The sequence below is a fragment of the Emiliania huxleyi genome (genome assembly GCF_000372725.1).
Source record: "Emiliania huxleyi CCMP1516 unplaced genomic scaffold EMIHUscaffold_10, whole genome shotgun sequence".
Lineage (NCBI taxonomy): Eukaryota > Haptophyta > Isochrysidales > Noelaerhabdaceae > Emiliania > Emiliania huxleyi.
The window spans coordinates 362,995-381,950 of NW_005202427.1; the positions used below are offsets into that span (position 1 = coordinate 362,995).

Consider the following 18,956-nt stretch of genomic DNA (forward strand, 5'->3'; position numbering starts at 1 on the left):
CCCCCCCCCCCCCGGGACAGAATGGTCAACTCGTGTCTACTTACCTCGTCGGCTCCATTGGCTGCCTCTCCTCGTGCGCCGCCTGCCTCTCCAACCGCTTCGTCTTTGGGCTGTCCGAGGTTTCCCTCTCGCGCCCCGTCTGTTTTCCTTCCTTTTTTCTCTACAACACCCTCTCTTTTTCTTGTATTTTCCCGGGAAATCTCCGTGGAAATCGTCAAATTTTGGGCTCTGAGCCGAGTCTGAGACTGGTTTGGGCCAAAATCAGCCAAATTTTAGGCCAAATCGGCAAAATGACCGGAATTTCGCGAAGAACCGTGTATACCTGGAAATTACCCTGCGAGCACTACGAGTCCAGCCCTTCTCAGCCAGCCAGCCAGGTGCTTCTTTCAAGAGAGAAAGACAGGGAGAGCATAGAAAGCTATCAGTGTATGTAGTCCCACCCGCAACCGCAACGGAAGCCAGAAATGCCCTCACCAATTAGAAATCTGTTGCGGATTTGTTTTTATGACCGCGATTCCATCGGCGGTTTCGTTGCTGTGCGGCGCATCTTGGCTGTGCCGCGGACACCCAAGCCGACGCATCCGACGCTGCGGAAGCTCACCCGTCGACCTTCACCTCCCGGTGACAGGGTCGACTCTTGCTAATTGGTCTCGATGGCGTCAAACGGCCGCAATGAGGATACACCAGCTGCAGCCACCCGTGCGAGACGGCAACCACGCCCGATGCCTCCAAGCACTGCGGCAGCGGATAACAACATGAACAACATGCCTGCGCGATCCGTCGTCGCCCGTGCGGCCGCGGGAGGTGCCATTGACACAGCCCTCAGCACCGCTGCACGTGCGCGCTCCCGCTCCCAAGCTCGGCTCCACGTTCGTCCACCCTCCCGCCCCATCATCTGCTCTCAGGCTGGTTGCGGCGTGTGTTGAGCAATGCTGACCCACCAGACGCCGGCCAGAGCATGATTGTGATGCCTCTGTCTGGGCCGGGGGAGCGTTCGACAGCGCGCAAGGCTGCCTCTCTGCCCTTTGCGACTCCTTAGACCACTGCTGTTGCCTGCAGTAACAGTAATGATGGTGGGGAGGGCTTGCGCCCCCCCCACAACCCCCCCCCCGGCATCTTGGTCAACTCGTGTCTACTCGTAGGTCAATCCACGAGCTCGATACTCGACCTACGTGGGCCTGACGTTTCTGAGCTACAAGATTCTCGCGATGAGGCAGCCACCAGCCGCATGCGCCGTCTCGGCGTGACTGCGTTGTCTCGGCGCGGGCTCCGCCGCAAGGTGGCGCGGTGCAACACAACGCTATTCACCGCCGATAGTGGAGCCGCTCCCTCACTATGCACGGAGGCTACCACTGCCTTTGGACGTATCGGCGACGCGACTTGCGGCCGCTGCAATGCGCTGCTCTTCAAGGCCGAGTGCATGCCGATTCCCCAGCAGCGCGGTGCCGTGCGAAATCGAATATCTCAACTCACAGCGGACCTCAGGGATGCCAGAGCACGAGTTCGTCTTCAAACCGAACATGCCGATCATGCTGCTGCGCAACCTTAACCCCGCGGAGGGCCTTTGCAACGGCACCCGCCTTCTGTCACGCCGGCTGCGCTCGAATGGCCGCCTACTCGAGGCGAAGATAATCTCGGGCACGCACTGCGGCCGCATCGTCCTGCTGCCGCGCATCGACATCAAGCCAGAGGAGGGCGCCTTCCCCTTCAACTGGAAGCGTCGACAATTTCCAGTCCGCGCGGCTTTCGCCATGACCATCAACAAGAGCCAGGGCCAGTCGCTGCGCTGTGTCGGAGTCTACCTCGCACAGCCGTGCTTCTCGCACGGACAGCTGTACGTCGCCATCTCACGTGTCGGCCACCCGGATCACCTGTGCTTTGCTCTGCTGCCCACAAACGGCGAGTATCGCACCCGCAACGTAGTCTTTCACGACGCACTCACATGTTGACTTAGAAATACCTTATACCTTACCTTGACTAATACACGGGAAGAATTCGTTGGCGCTCTTCACTATGCACACAACCTTGGTGTGAGGAGAAATTCACGCCAGCACCCGGCGAGCCTGAACTCGTCATGCACGTAGTACGGGACCCCGCCCCCGTAACTTATATGCTGGTGGGATAACTTCAGCAAGCTGTGTGGCTTTCTTCACCTCCGTGTGTGCCGCTGCGCATGTTCTAAGTTTCTGTACGTAAAGGAGTTTTGCGCCGCCGTGAAAGTCCGGAACCTAGGGGGGGGGTGTTGAGAAGGAAAGGGGGGGGGGGGCAGCCCAAGCCCGGCGAGGGGGGGGGGGGGGGCCCCCCCGGGCCCGAACCCTCTTTTTAACAAACGGCGGCCGCGGAAGAAAAAACTTTAATTTTTTACCCGGGGCCGGGACCCACTCGAGTTTGAACTTCATGTTGAACCAGTTCCCCCCCCCCGCGGGGGTATGCACGCCAAAGAGAGTCGATAGACGCAGCTCATGGAGAAGGCTGTGTGACGGGTTCATGTGAAGGCTGTGTGAAGAACAACGTGTGGAAGTAAAGTGCTACTGGTTACTGGAGACTGTGCAGAGCAGTACTATTATTACTGGTTACTGGAGACCGTGCAGAGCACTCCTATTATGACTGTGGTTACTAGACTGTGCAGAGCAGTACTATTACTGGGGACTGTGCAGAGTCCTGCTGCTGGTTACTGGAGACTGTGCAGAGCACTCCTATTATGACTGTGGTTACTAGACTGTGCAGAGCAGTACTATTACTGGGGACTGTGCAGAGTCCTGCTGCTGGTTACTGGAGACTGTGCAGAGCACTCCTATTATGACTGTGGTTACTAGACTGTGCAGAGCAGTACTATTACTGGTTACTAGACTGTGCAGAGCAGTACTATTACTGGGGATGGTTACTGGAGACTGTGCAGAGCACTCCTATTATGACTGTGGTTACTAGACTGTGCAGAGCAGTACTATTACTGGGGACTGTGCAGAGTCCTGCTGCTGCTGGTTACTGGGGACTGTGCAGAGCACTCCTATTCTTACTGGTTACTAGACGGTGCGGAGCAGTACTATTACTGGTTACTAGACTGTGCAGAGCAGTACTATTACTGGGGACTGTGCAGAGTCCTGCTGCTGCTGGTTACTGGGGACTGTGCAGAGCACTCCTATTCTTACTGGTTACTAGACTGTGCAGAGCAGTACTATTACTGGGGACTGTGCAGAGCACTCCTATTCTTGCTGGTTACTAGACTGTGCAGAGCAGTACTATTACTGGGGACTGTGCAGAGCACTCCTATTCTTGCTGGTTACTAGACTGTGCAGAGCAGTACTATTACTGGGGACTGTGCAGAGCACTCCTATTCTTGCTGGTTACTAGACTGTGCAGAGCAGTACTATTACTGGGGACTGTGCTGTGCAGAGCACTCCTATTATGACTGGGGACTGGAGACTGTGCAGAGCCACTCCTATTATTACTGGTACTAGACTGTGCAGAGTACTATTATTACTGGTTACTGGAGATTGTGCAGAGCACTCCTATTATGACTGAGGACTGGAGACTGTGCAGAGCACTCCTGTATGACTGGTTTCAGCACCTACGGGATCATGACCATGTGAAAGAGGGTCAAAAACTGCTATGGAGATGTCTCCAGGGGGTATATGGGGAGGAGAATATCTCGAGGAATCTCCGAGAATTGGATCAATCGTCGCAATCTCCCCCCCCCACCGCTCCACCCCCGCCTTCGAGCCTCGCCTACACAGACAAAAAGAAATCGAGCGACGGAGAGAGAGAGAGAGAGAGAGAGAGAGAGGGTCGAGCCAGGTCACTGCCACACCTACGGGCAGCACGCCTCGGCGTTAGCATCGCGACGACCGGCACACTCTCTCGTGTCCTCGGCGCTAGGACTGGAGCCGGGCAGCGATTGGCAAGCGAGCGGGCTGCGTCGCTCTCTCGCCGGAAAAGAGTGGGGGCAATCGGGCGGGTTCGCTCGGTGTAAGGGTGGAGAACGAGCGGCAGCGGCCGCGTCTCGCGGCTCCTCGATGGCAGCAGCCTCGCCTGCGAACGGGAGGCGGCAGGCATTGTGAGGCCGAGATTTGGGGAAGCCGCTCGGGCGACAGCGAAGCGCATCGCATGGTGGGAGCGGAGAGGGAGCGGCGGGTTGCGTGAGCAGGAGGCGTCGCGCCGCTCGGGCGTGCAGCTCCCCGCGGCCATATGTGCGTCGATGCGACGGGGCCAGCGCGAGCGGAACGGGAAAGGCGAGGGTTGGGCCTTGTGTGTGGTTGTCCAGCAAAGGGGGGGTGAGTGATGGCAAAGGGGGGGTTGAGTGGGCGAAAGGTTGCGGGACTAGTTTACCTCGGCTACTCCACATGACCCAAGCATCTGCACCGTGAGGTGTGATACATTGGCGCGTAAAGGATCAGTCTGCCAACAATATACCTAAAATAAAAAAAGTCTGGAGTCGCGTGCCTCCACAAGCCGATTAATTGAAAGCCTGCCAGAGGCGTGGCTAATCATCCTCCGAGACGCCGTTCTCAATCGCCCTCGCCCAATAGATTGGCAGGAATGCGTGCGAACGAGCGACCTGCCTGGGAATGCATGGACATGCATGAATGATAACGGGCAGGGCAGGCGATGGGTCGCACCCACACAAGGTGAGGCACCGGTCTTCGAATGGATGGAAACTGGAGAGCTCAGGGCAACAATGCAAGATGAGACCGGAGCGCCGAGCCTCGCAACGGTGAGGGAAAGAGGCGCGGGCGGATGGTGCGAAGTGGAGGTATGGGAGGACGGTGGACAATCCTCTGCGAGCGTCACACGCGAGGAGTGGGGGCCGGAGTCGCGCCGTATTTTGCGGGTATACCTGGAAAACCCCGGGTATGCACTTGGAGTATACCTGTAAAATACCCCGAGGTATTTTGCCGGTTTCCTCGGTTTCGCCTCAGATTTTGCCCCAGACCAGCTCTCAGACTCAGTCAGTCACAGGGAAACTCGCGAGTTTCCCGAGGGAAACTCGAGAGAAACAGAATGGAGCACCAAACACCCTCTGTTTTCCCTGGAAATTTCCGGAAACGCAAAGTGCTGGGGACCCTCTGTTTTCCTTTTTGTTTGCAAAAGTATATACACGCCAATCTGTCTCTGTCAGGATGGAGCGCTGTAGAGCTCTAGCTAGAGCTCTACATGCGTCCGGCGCGTGACTGTAGAGGTGAGCGCGATTTTGCTGTATTTGTAGAGGCTGAGATCCGCATCGCCCAGGTCTCAATCAATTCGCATGTCATCCCAGCATGGGTCTGCTGTGGATGGAGTGTGTATTCCAGGTTGTACTGAGATGCAATAAAACATTCCAGGGATGCGATGAATGGAATGAGATCGGAGTCAAGATGGAGTCGGTTACGCGGGGAATAGGAGTCGGTTATGGTTTCTGCGGAGCGGGAGTGTGCGCAGCTCTGTCCCCCGGTCATTCCAGGTGTCACTCCAGCTCCAATGCAGAGAGTCGCCGACGCGACGCAGGTCACGGCGGACCCAACCCAGCCCCGCGCCAACTACAGCTCCCCCCCGGCATCGCACCCACAAGGGCCGCCCCTCGCGCTTTGGCCGCGCTTTGCCTTTCAAGGCCGACCCGACGCAAGTCCCCAGGGCTCTCGGGCTGGCCGGTCTGTTTTGAAGGCGCCGCTTGGGCAGGCCAAACGGCGCCGCGACCCAAACGGCCGCTGCGACGTCGTGCCTGAGGAGGAGGAGGCCGGCGAGGGCGACGAGCTGGACCTCCAGTCCTTCCTGGAGGGAGTTTCGGAAGACGACCCGGAACTCCTCCGCATCATGCCCTCTTTCACCATGCCCTCTTTCGGCGCGCTGCGCACGGTCGAAGATGCCGACCGCGCCCGAGCTGCGGCCTCTTCTGACAGCGCGCTCGATCTGCTCTGACCTGTGCGCGAGCCCAGCGAGGCACGCTTTCAGGCACGTGGGCGCTGCTTGCACGGGGCGTCGCCCGCCGCGCCCCCGCCGCATCTCCCCTTTCCCGTTCGCTCTTCTTCTCCTCCCTGTCTGGTCAGCACTAAGCGGGTCCGCACACAGCCGAGACTCCGGAGTGCGCTGTGCGGGGATCGCTCTGCCGTGCGGAGATCCGCGCCACATGTGCAGGCGCAGCTCCAGGGGCGCAGCATGAGCATCTCGCCCCCACACCCCAGCACGTGCTCTTGCGTGCGTACGGCTGTAGTGCGTCTCTCATGAACAATAGAGTAACTACAACTTGACAAAAAGAAGATATGTGCGGGGTCGGCTGATGTACGCAGTGCTCAAACTTTACCGGTATGGGAGTTTTTGGCTCATCAAACCGCCAAGGCCTGCACTAATCAAAAAGTGGTACGGGATACCAGTTGCCTCACGGAAATCAAAGCGAGTCGGAGTGCCTTCTTGGTGGCAAAATCGGCAAAATCGGCAAAATACCGGGGCATTTTGCGGGTAGCCTGCCGACGCGCCACGGGCCGGCGCCCGTGTGCCTCGCCGCCGCGTCCGGCGACGGCATCGATGCTGTCTGCCCGAGCGTGACTCGCAACTCCACGATTTGCGGTCCACCGACAAATTTGGCTGCCCCCATCAAAGTTGACTTCTCTCCTTAGATACACATACATACCTGGAAAAACCCGGGTATACACCCGGGTAATACCCGCGCACTTTTGCATGGTTTCACGCGCCCCCGGGACCACACCGACAGCCGCTACAACTAATGAAAACCCCGCATACCACTTTCGCATACCACTATACCATACCACTCCAAAGCTAATCAAAATATCGCCAAATACCGGTCTCATACCGGTAAAGTTTGAGCACTGCGCCACACGCGACCGTCGCACTCGTGTCCCCCCTCACCACTCGTACCCTGCGTGCATGCTGAAGCTGGTCTCGTCGAGAGAGAGGTGGCCCGTGTCGCCGAGGGAGATCATCGAGACGGAACCCGTCGGGCGGATCTTGAGGTGCGTGAGGGAGCAGTTGTAGGTGCAGAGCCGCAGCCACGCCTCGGGCGGCAGCTGCAGCGCGCGCAGCGCCATGTAGCGGATCACGTTGCCGTGGCACACGACGATGTCGTACTCGTGCTGCGACACGCGCGGCGGCTTGCTCGCGCGGGGGCTGAGCTTGCCGGGGGCGGTCGCGGCGCCGGCGGCGCCGTCGGAGGCCGCCTCCGCAGCGCCGTCGCCCCGCCCGCCGCCAGCGCCGTCGTCGGGGGGGTAGGGCGGCCTGCCCCGGTAGACGAGGGCCCGATAAGCGGCCTCCATGCGCGCGCCCTCGACGTGCACCTCGCGCGCACCGTCCGCCAGCGCGCCCTTGGAGTACGGGATGCGGTGCGCGGGCGGGTACCCCTCGGCCAAGTTCGGGTCCGGCGCGAGCCTGCGGGAGGTTCCGAGAAGGTTCCGAGAAGGTTCCGAGAAGGTTCCGAGGAGGGGTCCCCCTCGGCCAAGTTCGGGTCCGGCGCGAGCCTGCGCACCCTCCCGGCGGGCAGCTCTGCGGCGATGAGGTCCGCGGTCTCCTTGGCGCGGGTCAGGGTGCCTAGAAGGTGACAACAACGCTCCCTCGCACGACACTGGGCACGGGACTGGCGCGCACTGGCTCTAACAAGAAGCAGACTACGCCAACCTCAGGGCGGGGAGACGGACTCGTGCGGAGTAGGTGGCCATGCATACGGCGGTGTGCAGAGTACTAGTGGTGCATCTACCAATCTCGGGGCGGCCTACGTGCCAATACGCCAACCTCGGGGCACGAATACGGTGTTGTGCAGCGTCTTCAGAGCACCGCGAGAATACAACGGAGAAGAGTACAGTGGATACAGCGGAAGACGGGTGAACACAGCTGAATGCGCGTCCTCTCGGGCGCTAGTTCGGATACCTGAATACGTGTGTCCGCTTCTAGGTCAGCGTGCTCACGTGGAGCCGCACGTGCGCCTCGCGCCCCTCCTCCTGCAGCGCGCCGCGGAGCATCTCCGCAATCCGCCGGCCGGTGGCGGTGGCCTGCTGCCTGCCGAGCGGCGTGAGGGTCTGCTCGGCGTCGAGGCGCGGGAAGGCCTCGTCGAGCGGCATGCCAAAGTCGCGGTCGGGCACGCCTACAGGAAGGCACCAGGAAGGGTCTAGGAAAGGTCCGAGAAGCGGCATGCCAAAGTCGCGGTCGGGCACGCCGGCAGGGCGGGAGAGAGCGCGCGAGAGCGGCCTCTGCTCGTCGTACTGGCCGTGCCGCACGAGGATGATGTGGCGGGTGGGCGCGCCTGGGGCGGCAGCGGTGGTGGCCATGCGGGTGACGGCGAGGCGAGGCGGGGGCGAGAGGGAGACGGGGAGGAGCGAGGGAGGAGACGGAGGATGAAGAGAGCGCAGCCGAGAGAGCGGCCGTGGCACCTCCGTACGCGTGCTCGAGGTACGCGCGCCGGTAGAGCGCAGGCAGCTCCGCCTCGGGCGTCCGCTCCAGCAGCCGCTCCACGCGCTCGCTCGACCTGTTGGTGTGCTCGGCGTAGAGCGATCGCACGGCGTCGGCATAGTCGGCGATGGGCCAGGCGTGGCGGAGCGCGCGAGCCACCTCGCGGTCCGACGGCTCGCAGTAGTCCCAGTTCCGGTCCCACGCCGGGTACGGCCTCGCCGGCAGGAAGCGCTGCTCCTCATACTCGGCGGGCAGGTCCTGGAAGCGGATGTCATCGTCCGCCTCGCACGACGCGGCGCGCTGGAGCGCGACCGTGCCGGCGGCGGCGGCGATAGCCGCGGCGGCGGCGGCGGCGGCGGGTGCGGACGCGGCGGAGGAGCGAGAGAGGGTGGAGTGGCGTCGCGATGCCGCTCGCACTGTCGCCCTCGCAAACAACATGATGTGCCGAACGGGGCGCTATGAAGAATTCTCGCGTTGCACCCGACCCACCCGAGGTTTCTCAGCTTCGGCCGGCGCCCCAGGTAAGCCGGGATAGTATATATTAAATGAACTCGGGGGCACAGGACGCGGTACAAACGGGGTACACCAAAAGGCACGGGCTGCCTGCACGGCGTTCACTCGAACGCCATGCACATGGCGCGGAGCAGCATCGGGTTGGTGTCGAACCCGAGCGGGTCCTCCTCCCAGTCCCGAGCCGGGATAGAATTTTGAGGTTAAATGATTTTTCCTGGAGCTTAAGAAAGAAAGAAAACAGCGTCTAAAACTCAAAAAAAAACGCTCACACAGATGCCGGTTCGAGGAACTCTCCGCATCGCTCGCCCGGACCGCACCTGTTCCTCGAGCGCGATGTCGACCCTGATCGCGCTCATCTGCGTCGCTCCGGCGGCAGCCTTCCGCACGGGCGTGTGGCATCACCCTCCCGACGCGTCAACTTCCTCCTCTCTTTTTCCTCGGGCCGCGACCGCGGCGATGCAGCTCCCGGGGATGGCGCAGGCGGCCACCGCCGCTGCCACGGTGGTGCAGGAGGTGGCCGGCTCGGTTCAGGACGTCGAGGCGCCCGACGCGGACGACAGCTTCGTCGCCATCGACGAGAGCCGCACCGGCCTGGTCGACGAGGAGGGCCTTCCGCTGGTGTATGACAAGGAGGCGATCCAAAAGTACTGGGAGGGGCAGGGCGGCGCGCTGCAGTCGCGCTGGGCGGAGTTTCTGTCGGTGAGCGTTCCCTTCCTCACGCGCGTGGCGGCGCTCCTCGTCTCGGGCGGCACCGACGCGCTGAACGACTCGGCCTCGGAGCTCGCACGCGACGCCCGAGAGCGGATCCAAAAGTTGGGGCCGACGTACGTCAAGATGGGACAGATGATGTCGGTGCGGCCCGACATCCTGCCTCAGGCGGCGCTCGACGAGCTCACCATCCTGCAAGACGGCGTCGAGGGCTTCCCCGCTGACGTGGCGCGCGAGATGGTCGAGGAGGAGCTTGGCGCCCCGATCGACGAGTTGTTTTCCGACTTCTCGGCCGAGCCGGCGGCGGCGGCCTCGCTGGCGCAGGTCTTCCGGGCGACGCTCCGCTCGAGCGGCGAGCCCGGCGGCGGTCGACTCGCTCCCCTCGGCTGGAGCCCTCACCGTCGTCGAAGATTGCCCACAGGCGAGGCTGTGGCGGTCAAGGTGCAGCGGCCGGGAGTCCAGTCCCTCGTCTCCAAAGACCTGTACGTGCTGCGGCGGGCGGCGGAGGTCTACCAGGGGCTGGCGAGCCGCCGCTGCCCGCGCCCTCCGCGGTCCGCGCCCAGCGCCAGGGCCGCGCGCGTGTCCCGCGTGTAGGTCGAGCGTTTCGCGCCGCAGCAGCGCACCGACTACGTCGGCTTGCTCAACGAGTGGGCAGTCGGCTTCTACACGGAGCTGGACTTCAAGAACGAGGCGAGTCGTTCACTCTTTCACTGCAACATGCGGTCCTTCTCCGCCTCCGTCTCCTCCTTTTCCTCCGCCGCCGTCTCCTCCGCCGCCGTCTCCTCCTCCTCCCTCTCCACCTCCTCCTTCTCCGCCTCCTCCGTCTCCGCCTAGCAGCGCGCCGGCAGGCGGCGGGAGAGCTTGGGGCGCGTGTCTCAGGCCGGTGCCGCGCGCCGCGTAGGCGGCGAACATGCAGACGATGGCGCGCGGCCTCGCCGAGGCGGGCGTCACCGACGTGGCGGTGCCGCGCGTGTACGAGGCGCTGACGACGCGGCGCGTGCTCGTGAGCGAGTGGATCGACGGGCGGAAGCTGTCCGAGTGCTCGACCGAGGAGGTCCGCGAGCTCGTCGCCATCGGTCAGGAGTGCTTCCTCGTGCAGCTGCTGCAGACAGGCCCCACTCCCTCGCCTCCGCCGCCGGCCCCCGGCAGGGCGCGCCTCGGGCGTCTCGCGGAGCGGCTTCTTTGACCCTTCTCTAGGCTTCTTCCACTCGGACCCGCACCCGGGTAACCTGATGCGGCCGCACGACCAGAGCCGTGCGCGGTGCGACTTTCCCCCCTCACCCGCCTGGCCCGCGCCCCGCCCTCTAGCCCAGCGAGGCCCGAGCGACGCGCACGCCCGCCGAGGAGAAGGAGAAGGCTGTTGCGCGGCGCGACCCGCCCCCCTGCGTGCCTGCCGGCGGGCGCAGGCTCGTGCTGATCGACTTTGGTCTGGTCGCGCGCGTGCAGCGCAAGGACCAGGACCTGTTCGTCTCGTCCATCATCCACCTCGCCAACAAGGACTACGCCGCCCTGAGTGATTAGAGTCAATGAATAGTTCATTCATCCACCTCGCCAACAAGGACTACGCCGCCCTGAGTACTTAGAGTCAATGAATAGTTCATTCATCCACCTCGCCAACAAGGACTACGCCGCCCTGAGTACTTAGAGTCGATGAATAGTTCACTCATCCACCTCGCAAACAAGGACTACGCCGCCCTGAGTGATTAGAGTCAATGAATAGTTCATTCATCCACCTCGCAAACAAGGACTACGCCGCCCTGAGTGATTAGAGTCAATGAATAGTTCATTCATCCACCTCGCCAACAAGGACTACGCCGCCCTGAGTGATTAGAGTCAATGAATAGTTCATTCATCCACCCCGCCAACAAGGACTACGCCGCCCTGAGTGATTAATAGTTAGTTAATTACTAGTTAATTACTAGTTAATTAGTTAATTCATCCACCTCGCCAACAAGGACTACGCCGCCCTGAGTAATTAGAGTCAATGAATAGTTCATTCATCCACCTCGCCAACAAGGACTACGCCGCCCTGAGTGATTAGAGTCAATGAATAGTTCATTCATCCACCCCGCCAACAAGGACTACGCCGCCCTGAGTGATTAATAGTTAGTTAATTACTAGTTAATTACTAGTTAATTAGTTAATTCATCCACCCCGCCAACAAGGACTACGCCGCCCTGATCGACGACTTTGTCGGCCTCGGCATCCTGCCGCCCGACTGCAACCGCGCCAAGGTGCTCCCTCTGATGGACAAGGCGCTCTCGCCGTACGTCAAGGGCGGCGGCGCCAAGAAGTATGAGCAGGAGCTCAAGACCCTCTACGGGATGGACGGCTCGGTCGAGTCCACCGTCGGAGGCTTCCAGGCGATGACCAGCGACATGCTCACCGTGCTCAACGACATCCCCTTCTCCATCCCGCCGTACTTTGCGTTGCTCGCGCGCGCCGTGGTCACGCTTGAGGGGCTCGCGCTGCAGGCCGTTACTCAATAATTGATTAATGAGCTATTAACGAGCTGAGTAGCTCACTCGTGGCTCGCGCTTGCAGGCCGACCCAGACTACGGCCTCGTCCTCGAGGCGTACCCCTTCGTCGCGCGCAAGCTGCTCTCCTCCGACCGGCCCGAGCTGCAAAAGGCGCCGCACCAGGGCTTCGGCGGCGGCGGCGACCCGGGCGGGTCCACCGACACGCCCAGGGCGCGTCGCATAGGCGCTGCAGGAGGTGCTCTACGGCGGCGGCGACCCCGCCCTCAAGGGGGTGGTGACGCCGACGCGGCTCGCCGCCCTCGTCAACTCGGCCGCCGGAGTCGTCGCGCGGCAGGAGGGCGCCGCTTTCGTCGACCTCGACGCGGTGCCGGACGAGGGCCTCACGCCCGCCGCCGCCGCCGCTTTCGTGCTCTCGCCGGACGCGGCCTCGATCCGCGCCCTCCTCGCCGACGAGGCGGCCGGCGCCTCCGACTTGCTGCTGCGGCAAGCCCTTCGCAAGGCGGTGCCGCTCGTTGCCGCTGCGCTACCGCAGCCGCCGCGCCTCCCGTTCCTGCCGCCGCCGCCCGAGCCGCTCGAGCTGCCCGTCCCGCTGCCGCCGCGCGCGGGCGCCGCCACGGGCGGGGGGGTGCCGCTGCCGTCGCTCACCTCCGCGCGCGCCCTGCTCGACGCGCTGGCGCCGCCCCTCTCGCGCGACGAGGAGCTCTATGCCCTCTCGCTCGTCGACTGATCACTAGCTAATTCCTAGCGAATTACTAGCTAATTAATAGGAGCTCTATGCCCTCTCGCTCGTCGACTTGCTCAAGTCGACCCTCGGCGAGGAGGCGGCCGCCCTCGCGGCGGGGGACTTGTCGCAGGACCCCGTCGCGGCCGCGCGCGCCGCGAGGCCCATCCTCGCCGCCGCACTCGAGGCGCAGGGCCCCGCCGCCGCCGACTCAGCCGTGGCGCGCCTCGCGCGCGCGGCGCTGCAGCTGCTCGAGACGGTCGACGCGCTGCCGTTCGGCGGCGGCGGCCGCGCAGGGGCGGACAGGGGCGCCGACCCGCTCCGGGAGGTGCTCGCCGGCGTGAGCGACACCGAGCGGGCCGTGCTGCAGGAGGAGCTCGACCGACTCGCTGGCCGGCTGCGCGAGCGGCTCGAGGAGCGGCTGGCGGCGGTTCAGTGAGAGAGTACGCACGGGGAACAAAGGGTGTGTGTGGTACTGATTATCCTATTCCTATTCCGCGTATTTGTCCTACACCAAACATGCAAACAAATATATCATATATGTATGTAAAAGGGAATGTGCAGTCGAGGAGGGGAAAGAGGGGGACGAGCGGCCCATCCCCAAGCTGAGGTGCGGGGACGGAAGGCGGCCAAATCCGAGCGGCCCCTTGCGCGGCGACGCGTGGGGGGGCTCCTGCCACGGTCCTGCTCGGGCCGGGCGGGCGGGCGCCTGAGGCCTGAAGTGCATGGGCGACTACGTGGTAGTGATCTGTGATCTGTAAGGGTCCGCCCGCAGGCGCATTTTGTATACCGAGGCGGTGCCCGGTGCCGAGCGCAGGCAGAGCCCACAGGTCGGACCTTAAGACAGCATTGTAGATCCCTGGGCGAGGGTGGTGGAGAGGGCGGCCCGTCGGCGCCACAAACCACCTCCCACCGAGGCGGGCAGGTTCCACGCGTTCCCGGACCGCCCCGTTGGAGGTAGACCGCTCGTCTAGCCAATCAGCCTTAAGCGAGCGGTCTGGCCGTTGGAATGGCCGAGGTTGGTGGACTTGCGTCCTCGCATCGATCATGGTTTTACGAGCATTGTTAAGTTCCACTACGATCTATGAACACTGGGCGAGGGACCTTCTTAGTTGTCCGGGCCTGCTTTGCAGGCTCGGCCGTTCAGAAATTTTCCCTCACCCCTCCTCCTCTTCGCCTCTTGCTGCGGTCTTTCTCTCGTATGACTTTTGATCCCCCGATTTTCTTGCCGATCCCTCCATTCGTTTGCGTAGGCGCTGCTTCTGGGCTTTCGTCACCGGCTCTCCATCCTCTCCATGCTGTTTGCTCGCCCCCTCTCCCTGACTCATCGAATCACTCCGTTCGTTCTCAAGTCGCCCCCGCTTCCTCGGCGGCTGGGGCGCCTCGTCCTCTGGCTGTTCCTCTTCTACGTCCATCACTGTAAACTCGTCGTCTGCCTGGCTGCCTGGTAGTAGAGAGCAGGGCTGCGGGCTCACCTCACGCGCCGCCGCACGCGGCACGCGCCGAGAAGGCGGCGGAGAGGCAGAAGGCGGAGCGCCGCGCCAGCGGCAAGGCATTATCTGCCACCGCGCCGCGGTCAACGGGATGGAAGGAGACCGGGTAGCGGTCGAGTGGAAGATGGACGAGGGGGAGCTCTTTCACGAATGCCTCGCCAGGGCGAGGCGGGAAGGCCAATAGGCCATCCATTAAACTGTTGGCGAGGTTAGTATGTGCACAGCCTGTCCAGCGAGAAAGAACAGATCAGAAAGGAAGGTGCTCGCAAAATCGCCGCCCTCAACATGTAGGTAAGCGCCTTGCGTCAGCGGTGGTGCTCGCAAAAATAGGAATCAAAGTCCCCGCGCTCTTTGATTATAGACCGAGGGAAGAGGCGGGGCGCCAACTTAGGTGCTCGTCCACAGCCAGACGCTCGACCACTCCGCTCACGCGCTCGCACCGATGCTCGCCGCCGGCACCTCCAGTGCGCGGTCGCTGCCGCGTCCACGGTCGCTGCCGCGTCGGCGCGAGCCGCGCCGCCAAAGGCCGTCAAGCTGAAGAAGCGCCCTCGAGCCGGCAGCGACGACGATGAATGGGCACCACCGGCAGGGGCGGCAGGTGGTCTCGAGCGTGCCACCGAAGCGTACATCGCGCGCGCCGTTGCCGACGCTGCGGGCGTGAACGTCAGAGGCCGGCCCAAGCGGCAGGCCGCGATCGAGGCCGTGGCCAAAGCAGACCTCTGCCAGTGGCAAGACGAGAGCCTGAGCGACAGTGCAGCGCAGTGCCTGTCTGCTGTGGCCACGGCCTTCATCCTCTGTCTCGTCGAGGATTGACGAGTGACTGGCCGCAAGCCGCCAGGGTCTTATTAGCGTCCCATCGTGTTATGTCTCTGTGTCCTTCCGCCCTCGTTCGTGGGGACGGCTTCAAGCCGCGCGCGATACCATATGACTGACATGTCGAGGTACTTACTCTCTCCCTTAGATATAGCTCGTACTTGGAGCACTTGGAGTGCAGTTGGCAACCGCACACACAGGGCCGGGGAGCTAAGTAGCGCACCCAGCGGGCCAGATGATTGGCATCGGGCTACGGGCAAGAGAGACACAGTACACAGACATATACACCCCAGTTCTCACATATGTGTTGTATAAGTTTTTTTTGCAACGATGTGCTGTTGTTTAAAACGTCGGTGGCGGCGGGGGGCGGCGGCCGCATCAATCGGCCACGAGCTCGAGCAAGCTTCGTATGAGAATAGTTATGCTTGCACACAGCAGTGACATTCTTGCACGCAGCGTACCGCAGACGCTCATGAAGTCGAGCGATCTTTCATCCAATCCACGACTTGTGTGTTGCACTCGTGAGCCAGAGTCGGCAGAGAATGGCCCGAGACCTTCAAAAACGTGGTGTTTGCAAAGAGCCCACACAGCTGCTCTGTATCGGCGAAAGGCACAATGAAGTCATTCTCATCAGCGGTGACGAGGAGCGGGAATGGCTCCGGGTAAGCCATCTCGTCCTTCGGCAAGTCCTTGGGGACGCTCTCGGGCGCGTAAGAAGTGCCTGGTGTGGAGTGAGAGCAGGGCTCGTGGGCCGACTTGAACTGGGGATGCAAGTTTAGCTCGCGACAAAACACGTCGTAGTTTGGGGCTCCGCTGCAGATGACTCCGAACTTGAAATCCAAAACCGGCGCCAGCGCCAGCGCCGCCTGCAGCGTGCGCTCCACACACCTCTGCGAGATCTCGTCGTCCGCGGAGTTTCGGTTCAGATTGAACCGTGCTTCCACGCGTTTTTTTAGCTCGCCGTCGCGCTGTTGCAAGAGCTGCAGCGGCACCAGGATGGAGGTGAGAAACCCGCCCATCGAGAACCCCAGCACCCCGTCGAACGGACCCCGCGTCTCGATCAGGTCCTTCAAAAACTTGAAGGTCTCGTCCATCTCTTCGTTGAGAATTCCAGTCACGATCTCTTCTTCAGTGCCGTAGCCTTGCTTCAGCACCTTCACGTCTCGAAACGGCTCTCCGATCAGGGGCTGCCCGGGGTAGTAGACGCCCCCGAAGCTGGTCCACCAACGGCGGTAGTCCCCGCCGGCTCCCAGCATCTGCAGTACGGGCGGTGGCGCACTCACTGAGACGAACTCGAAACGAGACTTGATGCTCTCCTGCCCAAAGCTGGAGTTATTCACCGTCTCCTCCATGCCGGGCCCACTCTGGTACAGCCCGTGCAGGCATAGAACACGCAGACGACGGCTGCCGTCTGCACTTTCTGCCGACATGATGTCCGTACCCGTGCCGTGTATAGCTCCCCGCGTGTGGACGCATTTTTTGGAAACGACTCTTGAGCTCGACCCAAGCGGAAGTTTCCGGACGAGACTCAAGAACGTTAATGAGGGCTGCGAGACGGCACCGCGAGTATGGCGCTACCATCGTTGGGATAGCTTCACATGCGCTAAAATGAAGGCGGGCATCGTGGTTGGATGCCTGCTCAAGGTGGTCGCGATGGCAAGCGATGACGAGGGATTCGCACTCAGCGTGACGAGCAAGCTCAGGGAGTTTACGGCGCTCGGATACCCTTCGCACGTGCTTAATGGGGCGATCGGGCGCACGTTTGCTCGGACGAAAGACGAGCGGCTCCTACGAGCAAGAATATGTTCGCACTGGTGAAGGCCAGGCGAGCCAAAAAGACAAAAAAGACTTATCTAAGCATGTCGGAGAACCGTCCAAAGGCGGGTGCAGTCGACCAAGGGACATGATCTGTCGACAGCACGAATTTGTGATTGGACACCATCGGGACCCAACAGTGCGATACTTGGCTATCGCACTGTTGACGTACCGGCGGCTAAGGCCGAGTAGCCGGTGTTCACAGAGCTCTGTGAACACCGGCGAGAGATTTTTTCTCTCGACGTTTCTTCTGCGAAGAAACGTTCAAACACTCGGTGTCGAAACACCTCTCCGACGCGCTCGACTATAGTCTGCACACGAAACGCGTATCGGGCGCGTGTTCGAGACGGACCCTTCAACTTACTGTGTGTCTTTCGGCTCCGGTGGTGTGCCTGTGATATAGTACTAGTACGCGCCAGTTCGCACCTGTGTCGAGCCTGTCTGCTGTGAGACAGACTTGTTTTGTTCAAAGTCTTTCCGCCCTTCTTCGGAGAGGGGGTTGTGCTTAGGCCCCTAAGGGCCCTACGCGCGGCGTGAGAGCTCGGAAGTCTCCCAATGTATCCTCATAATGAATGCTTGGAACGTAAAAAAGAAAGAAAGAAAACAGACAACCCAAGGGAGGGATGGGAGGACGGCACGCCGCCACCACACACACAGGGATTTTAAGGAGAGGGGTGTGGTGCGCAAGCCGTCGCCCACCCTTGGGCGTCCGCCTCTTCCTACTCGCAGAATGTGGGTAAACGAAAGTAGCGTATACGCTACTATGAATGAAGAATTCTTAAGATACAAGCCTCTCTCACAGCACACTGGCACGACAAGGGCGCAGACTGGCGCGGACTGGCACACACACAGGCTCACCACCGGAGCCGCCTAAGCGACTCCGTTAAGAACGGCAATGCACTCCGCACCATGCCAACAATATACCTACATGCACTCCGCACCATGCACAAGAATGAAGAAGCCGAAAAAACACGCCGGAGACAACTGAGGCAGCCAGCTGCCGGCTCGCACGGCAGCCTCTTCCTCTCGACCAGCCTCAACTTCCGTACAGTCAGCATTTTGTCGCTGCGTGCTCGTGGCCAGCTGTGGCGGCGGTCGAAGTTCGCCCAGATTCGGTGACGAGCGCCAGACGATAGTAGTGTCTCTGTTCGCCCTGTGCATGTCAGGCCAGGCTGCAGCAGGGCACTACCATCGTGCTGCCCTGTTGCAGCCTGACTTTGCCCACTGTGCACAGTCGCCAGAGCACCACCACCGCCCGGCATCGTGTCACGGCGAGCTCCTTCTGCGCCCGCTCGCGAGGCTCTCGCGCTGGCACACTTTGGCCATCTGCTGCTCGCGTTCGGCGAGCTCATCTCCGCACTCCTGCCACGGTGCCGTCACCACACACCTTCTGGCCGGCCTGAGCCGCGCGGGGTCGCCAGCGGGGGCAACGCGTCGACCTCTCTCTCTGGTGCACCACGGGCCGCAACGGCCTGCTAGCCGCGTGCGCGAGGAGGCAGTGTGCCGGCACAGTCGAGCCGGAGCATCGGGTTCTGGATGCTTGTGGGGTCAAGTCTGACCTTATGCGGCCTAATATGCAATAATAATGCTATGCTCTCACCCAGTCTGTTGAGATATTATCCCTCAAAGTCGAATTTTCGTTTACTGGTGACCATAGTAGTGTCTGTCTTGTTTGCGAGATCTTCAAACGAATCCCTTAAAGTCTCGACAATCACTAAGCTGCTTATGTGGCACCGCAGAGGCTCCCTTGGGGATGCCTGAGGCCACCCCAACCACACACTAAGCCGTACGTAGACGAATTGGGCGCTACTTTTTTCGTTTACCCACATTATGCGAGTATCTCTCTTCGCATTCTCTCTCCGATTCTCGCTGCAACCTTCGTGCCACCTCGCGGTCGCCCTCTTCAATGCTTAGTAGGTAGGTAGGTAGAAAGGTGAAGAACAGCCAGGCTCGGACTGGACACCAACGCGGTATGGGTGGACGCTAGACAGATGAATGCTTGGAACGTGAAGCGTAGCAGCCGCGCTGGTATTCTCGCAATCGAG

General features: G+C 61.5%; 4 protein-coding genes across 4 annotated transcripts; 2 read left to right on the forward strand and 2 right to left on the reverse strand.

The window, feature by feature from the left end:
- Positions 1-1,685: 1,685 nt before the first annotated feature.
- EMIHUDRAFT_351228 (hypothetical protein) lies at positions 1,686-1,997 on the forward strand (the record flags this gene model as incomplete). The annotated part of the gene is made up of 1 exon (XM_005793581.1): positions 1,686-1,997. A coding segment is annotated over one exon (190 nt), but the record flags the coding sequence as incomplete, so codon positions are not given.
- A 4,273-nt stretch (positions 1,998-6,270) lies between these two features.
- On the reverse strand, positions 6,271-8,805 carry EMIHUDRAFT_199455 (hypothetical protein; the record flags this gene model as incomplete). The annotated part of the gene is made up of 9 exons (XM_005793582.1): positions 6,271-6,311; positions 6,415-6,555; positions 6,635-6,747; positions 6,838-7,061; positions 7,218-7,289; positions 7,451-7,492; positions 7,887-8,062; positions 8,349-8,649; positions 8,785-8,805. 9 exons carry the CDS (start codon positions 8,803-8,805, stop codon positions 6,271-6,273), a joined length of 1,131 nt encoding a protein of 376 aa, XP_005793639.1.
- A 387-nt stretch (positions 8,806-9,192) lies between these two features.
- EMIHUDRAFT_462052 (hypothetical protein) lies at positions 9,193-13,229 on the forward strand (the record flags this gene model as incomplete). Its single annotated transcript, XM_005793583.1, has 9 exons — positions 9,193-9,940; positions 10,010-10,095; positions 10,183-10,410; positions 10,490-10,664; positions 10,738-10,849; positions 10,995-11,055; positions 11,754-12,035; positions 12,293-12,766; positions 12,837-13,229. Exons 1-9 carry the CDS (start codon positions 9,214-9,216, stop codon positions 13,227-13,229), a joined length of 2,538 nt encoding a protein of 845 aa, XP_005793640.1. The 5' UTR covers positions 9,193-9,213.
- Positions 13,230-15,566: 2,337 nt separating this feature from the next.
- Positions 15,567-16,526, reverse strand: EMIHUDRAFT_199459 (hypothetical protein; the record flags this gene model as incomplete). Its single annotated transcript, XM_005793584.1, has 1 exon — positions 15,567-16,526. The coding sequence occupies one exon, from the start codon at positions 16,524-16,526 to the stop codon at positions 15,567-15,569; it is 960 nt and encodes a 319-aa protein (XP_005793641.1).
- Positions 16,527-18,956: the final 2,430 nt, after the last annotated feature.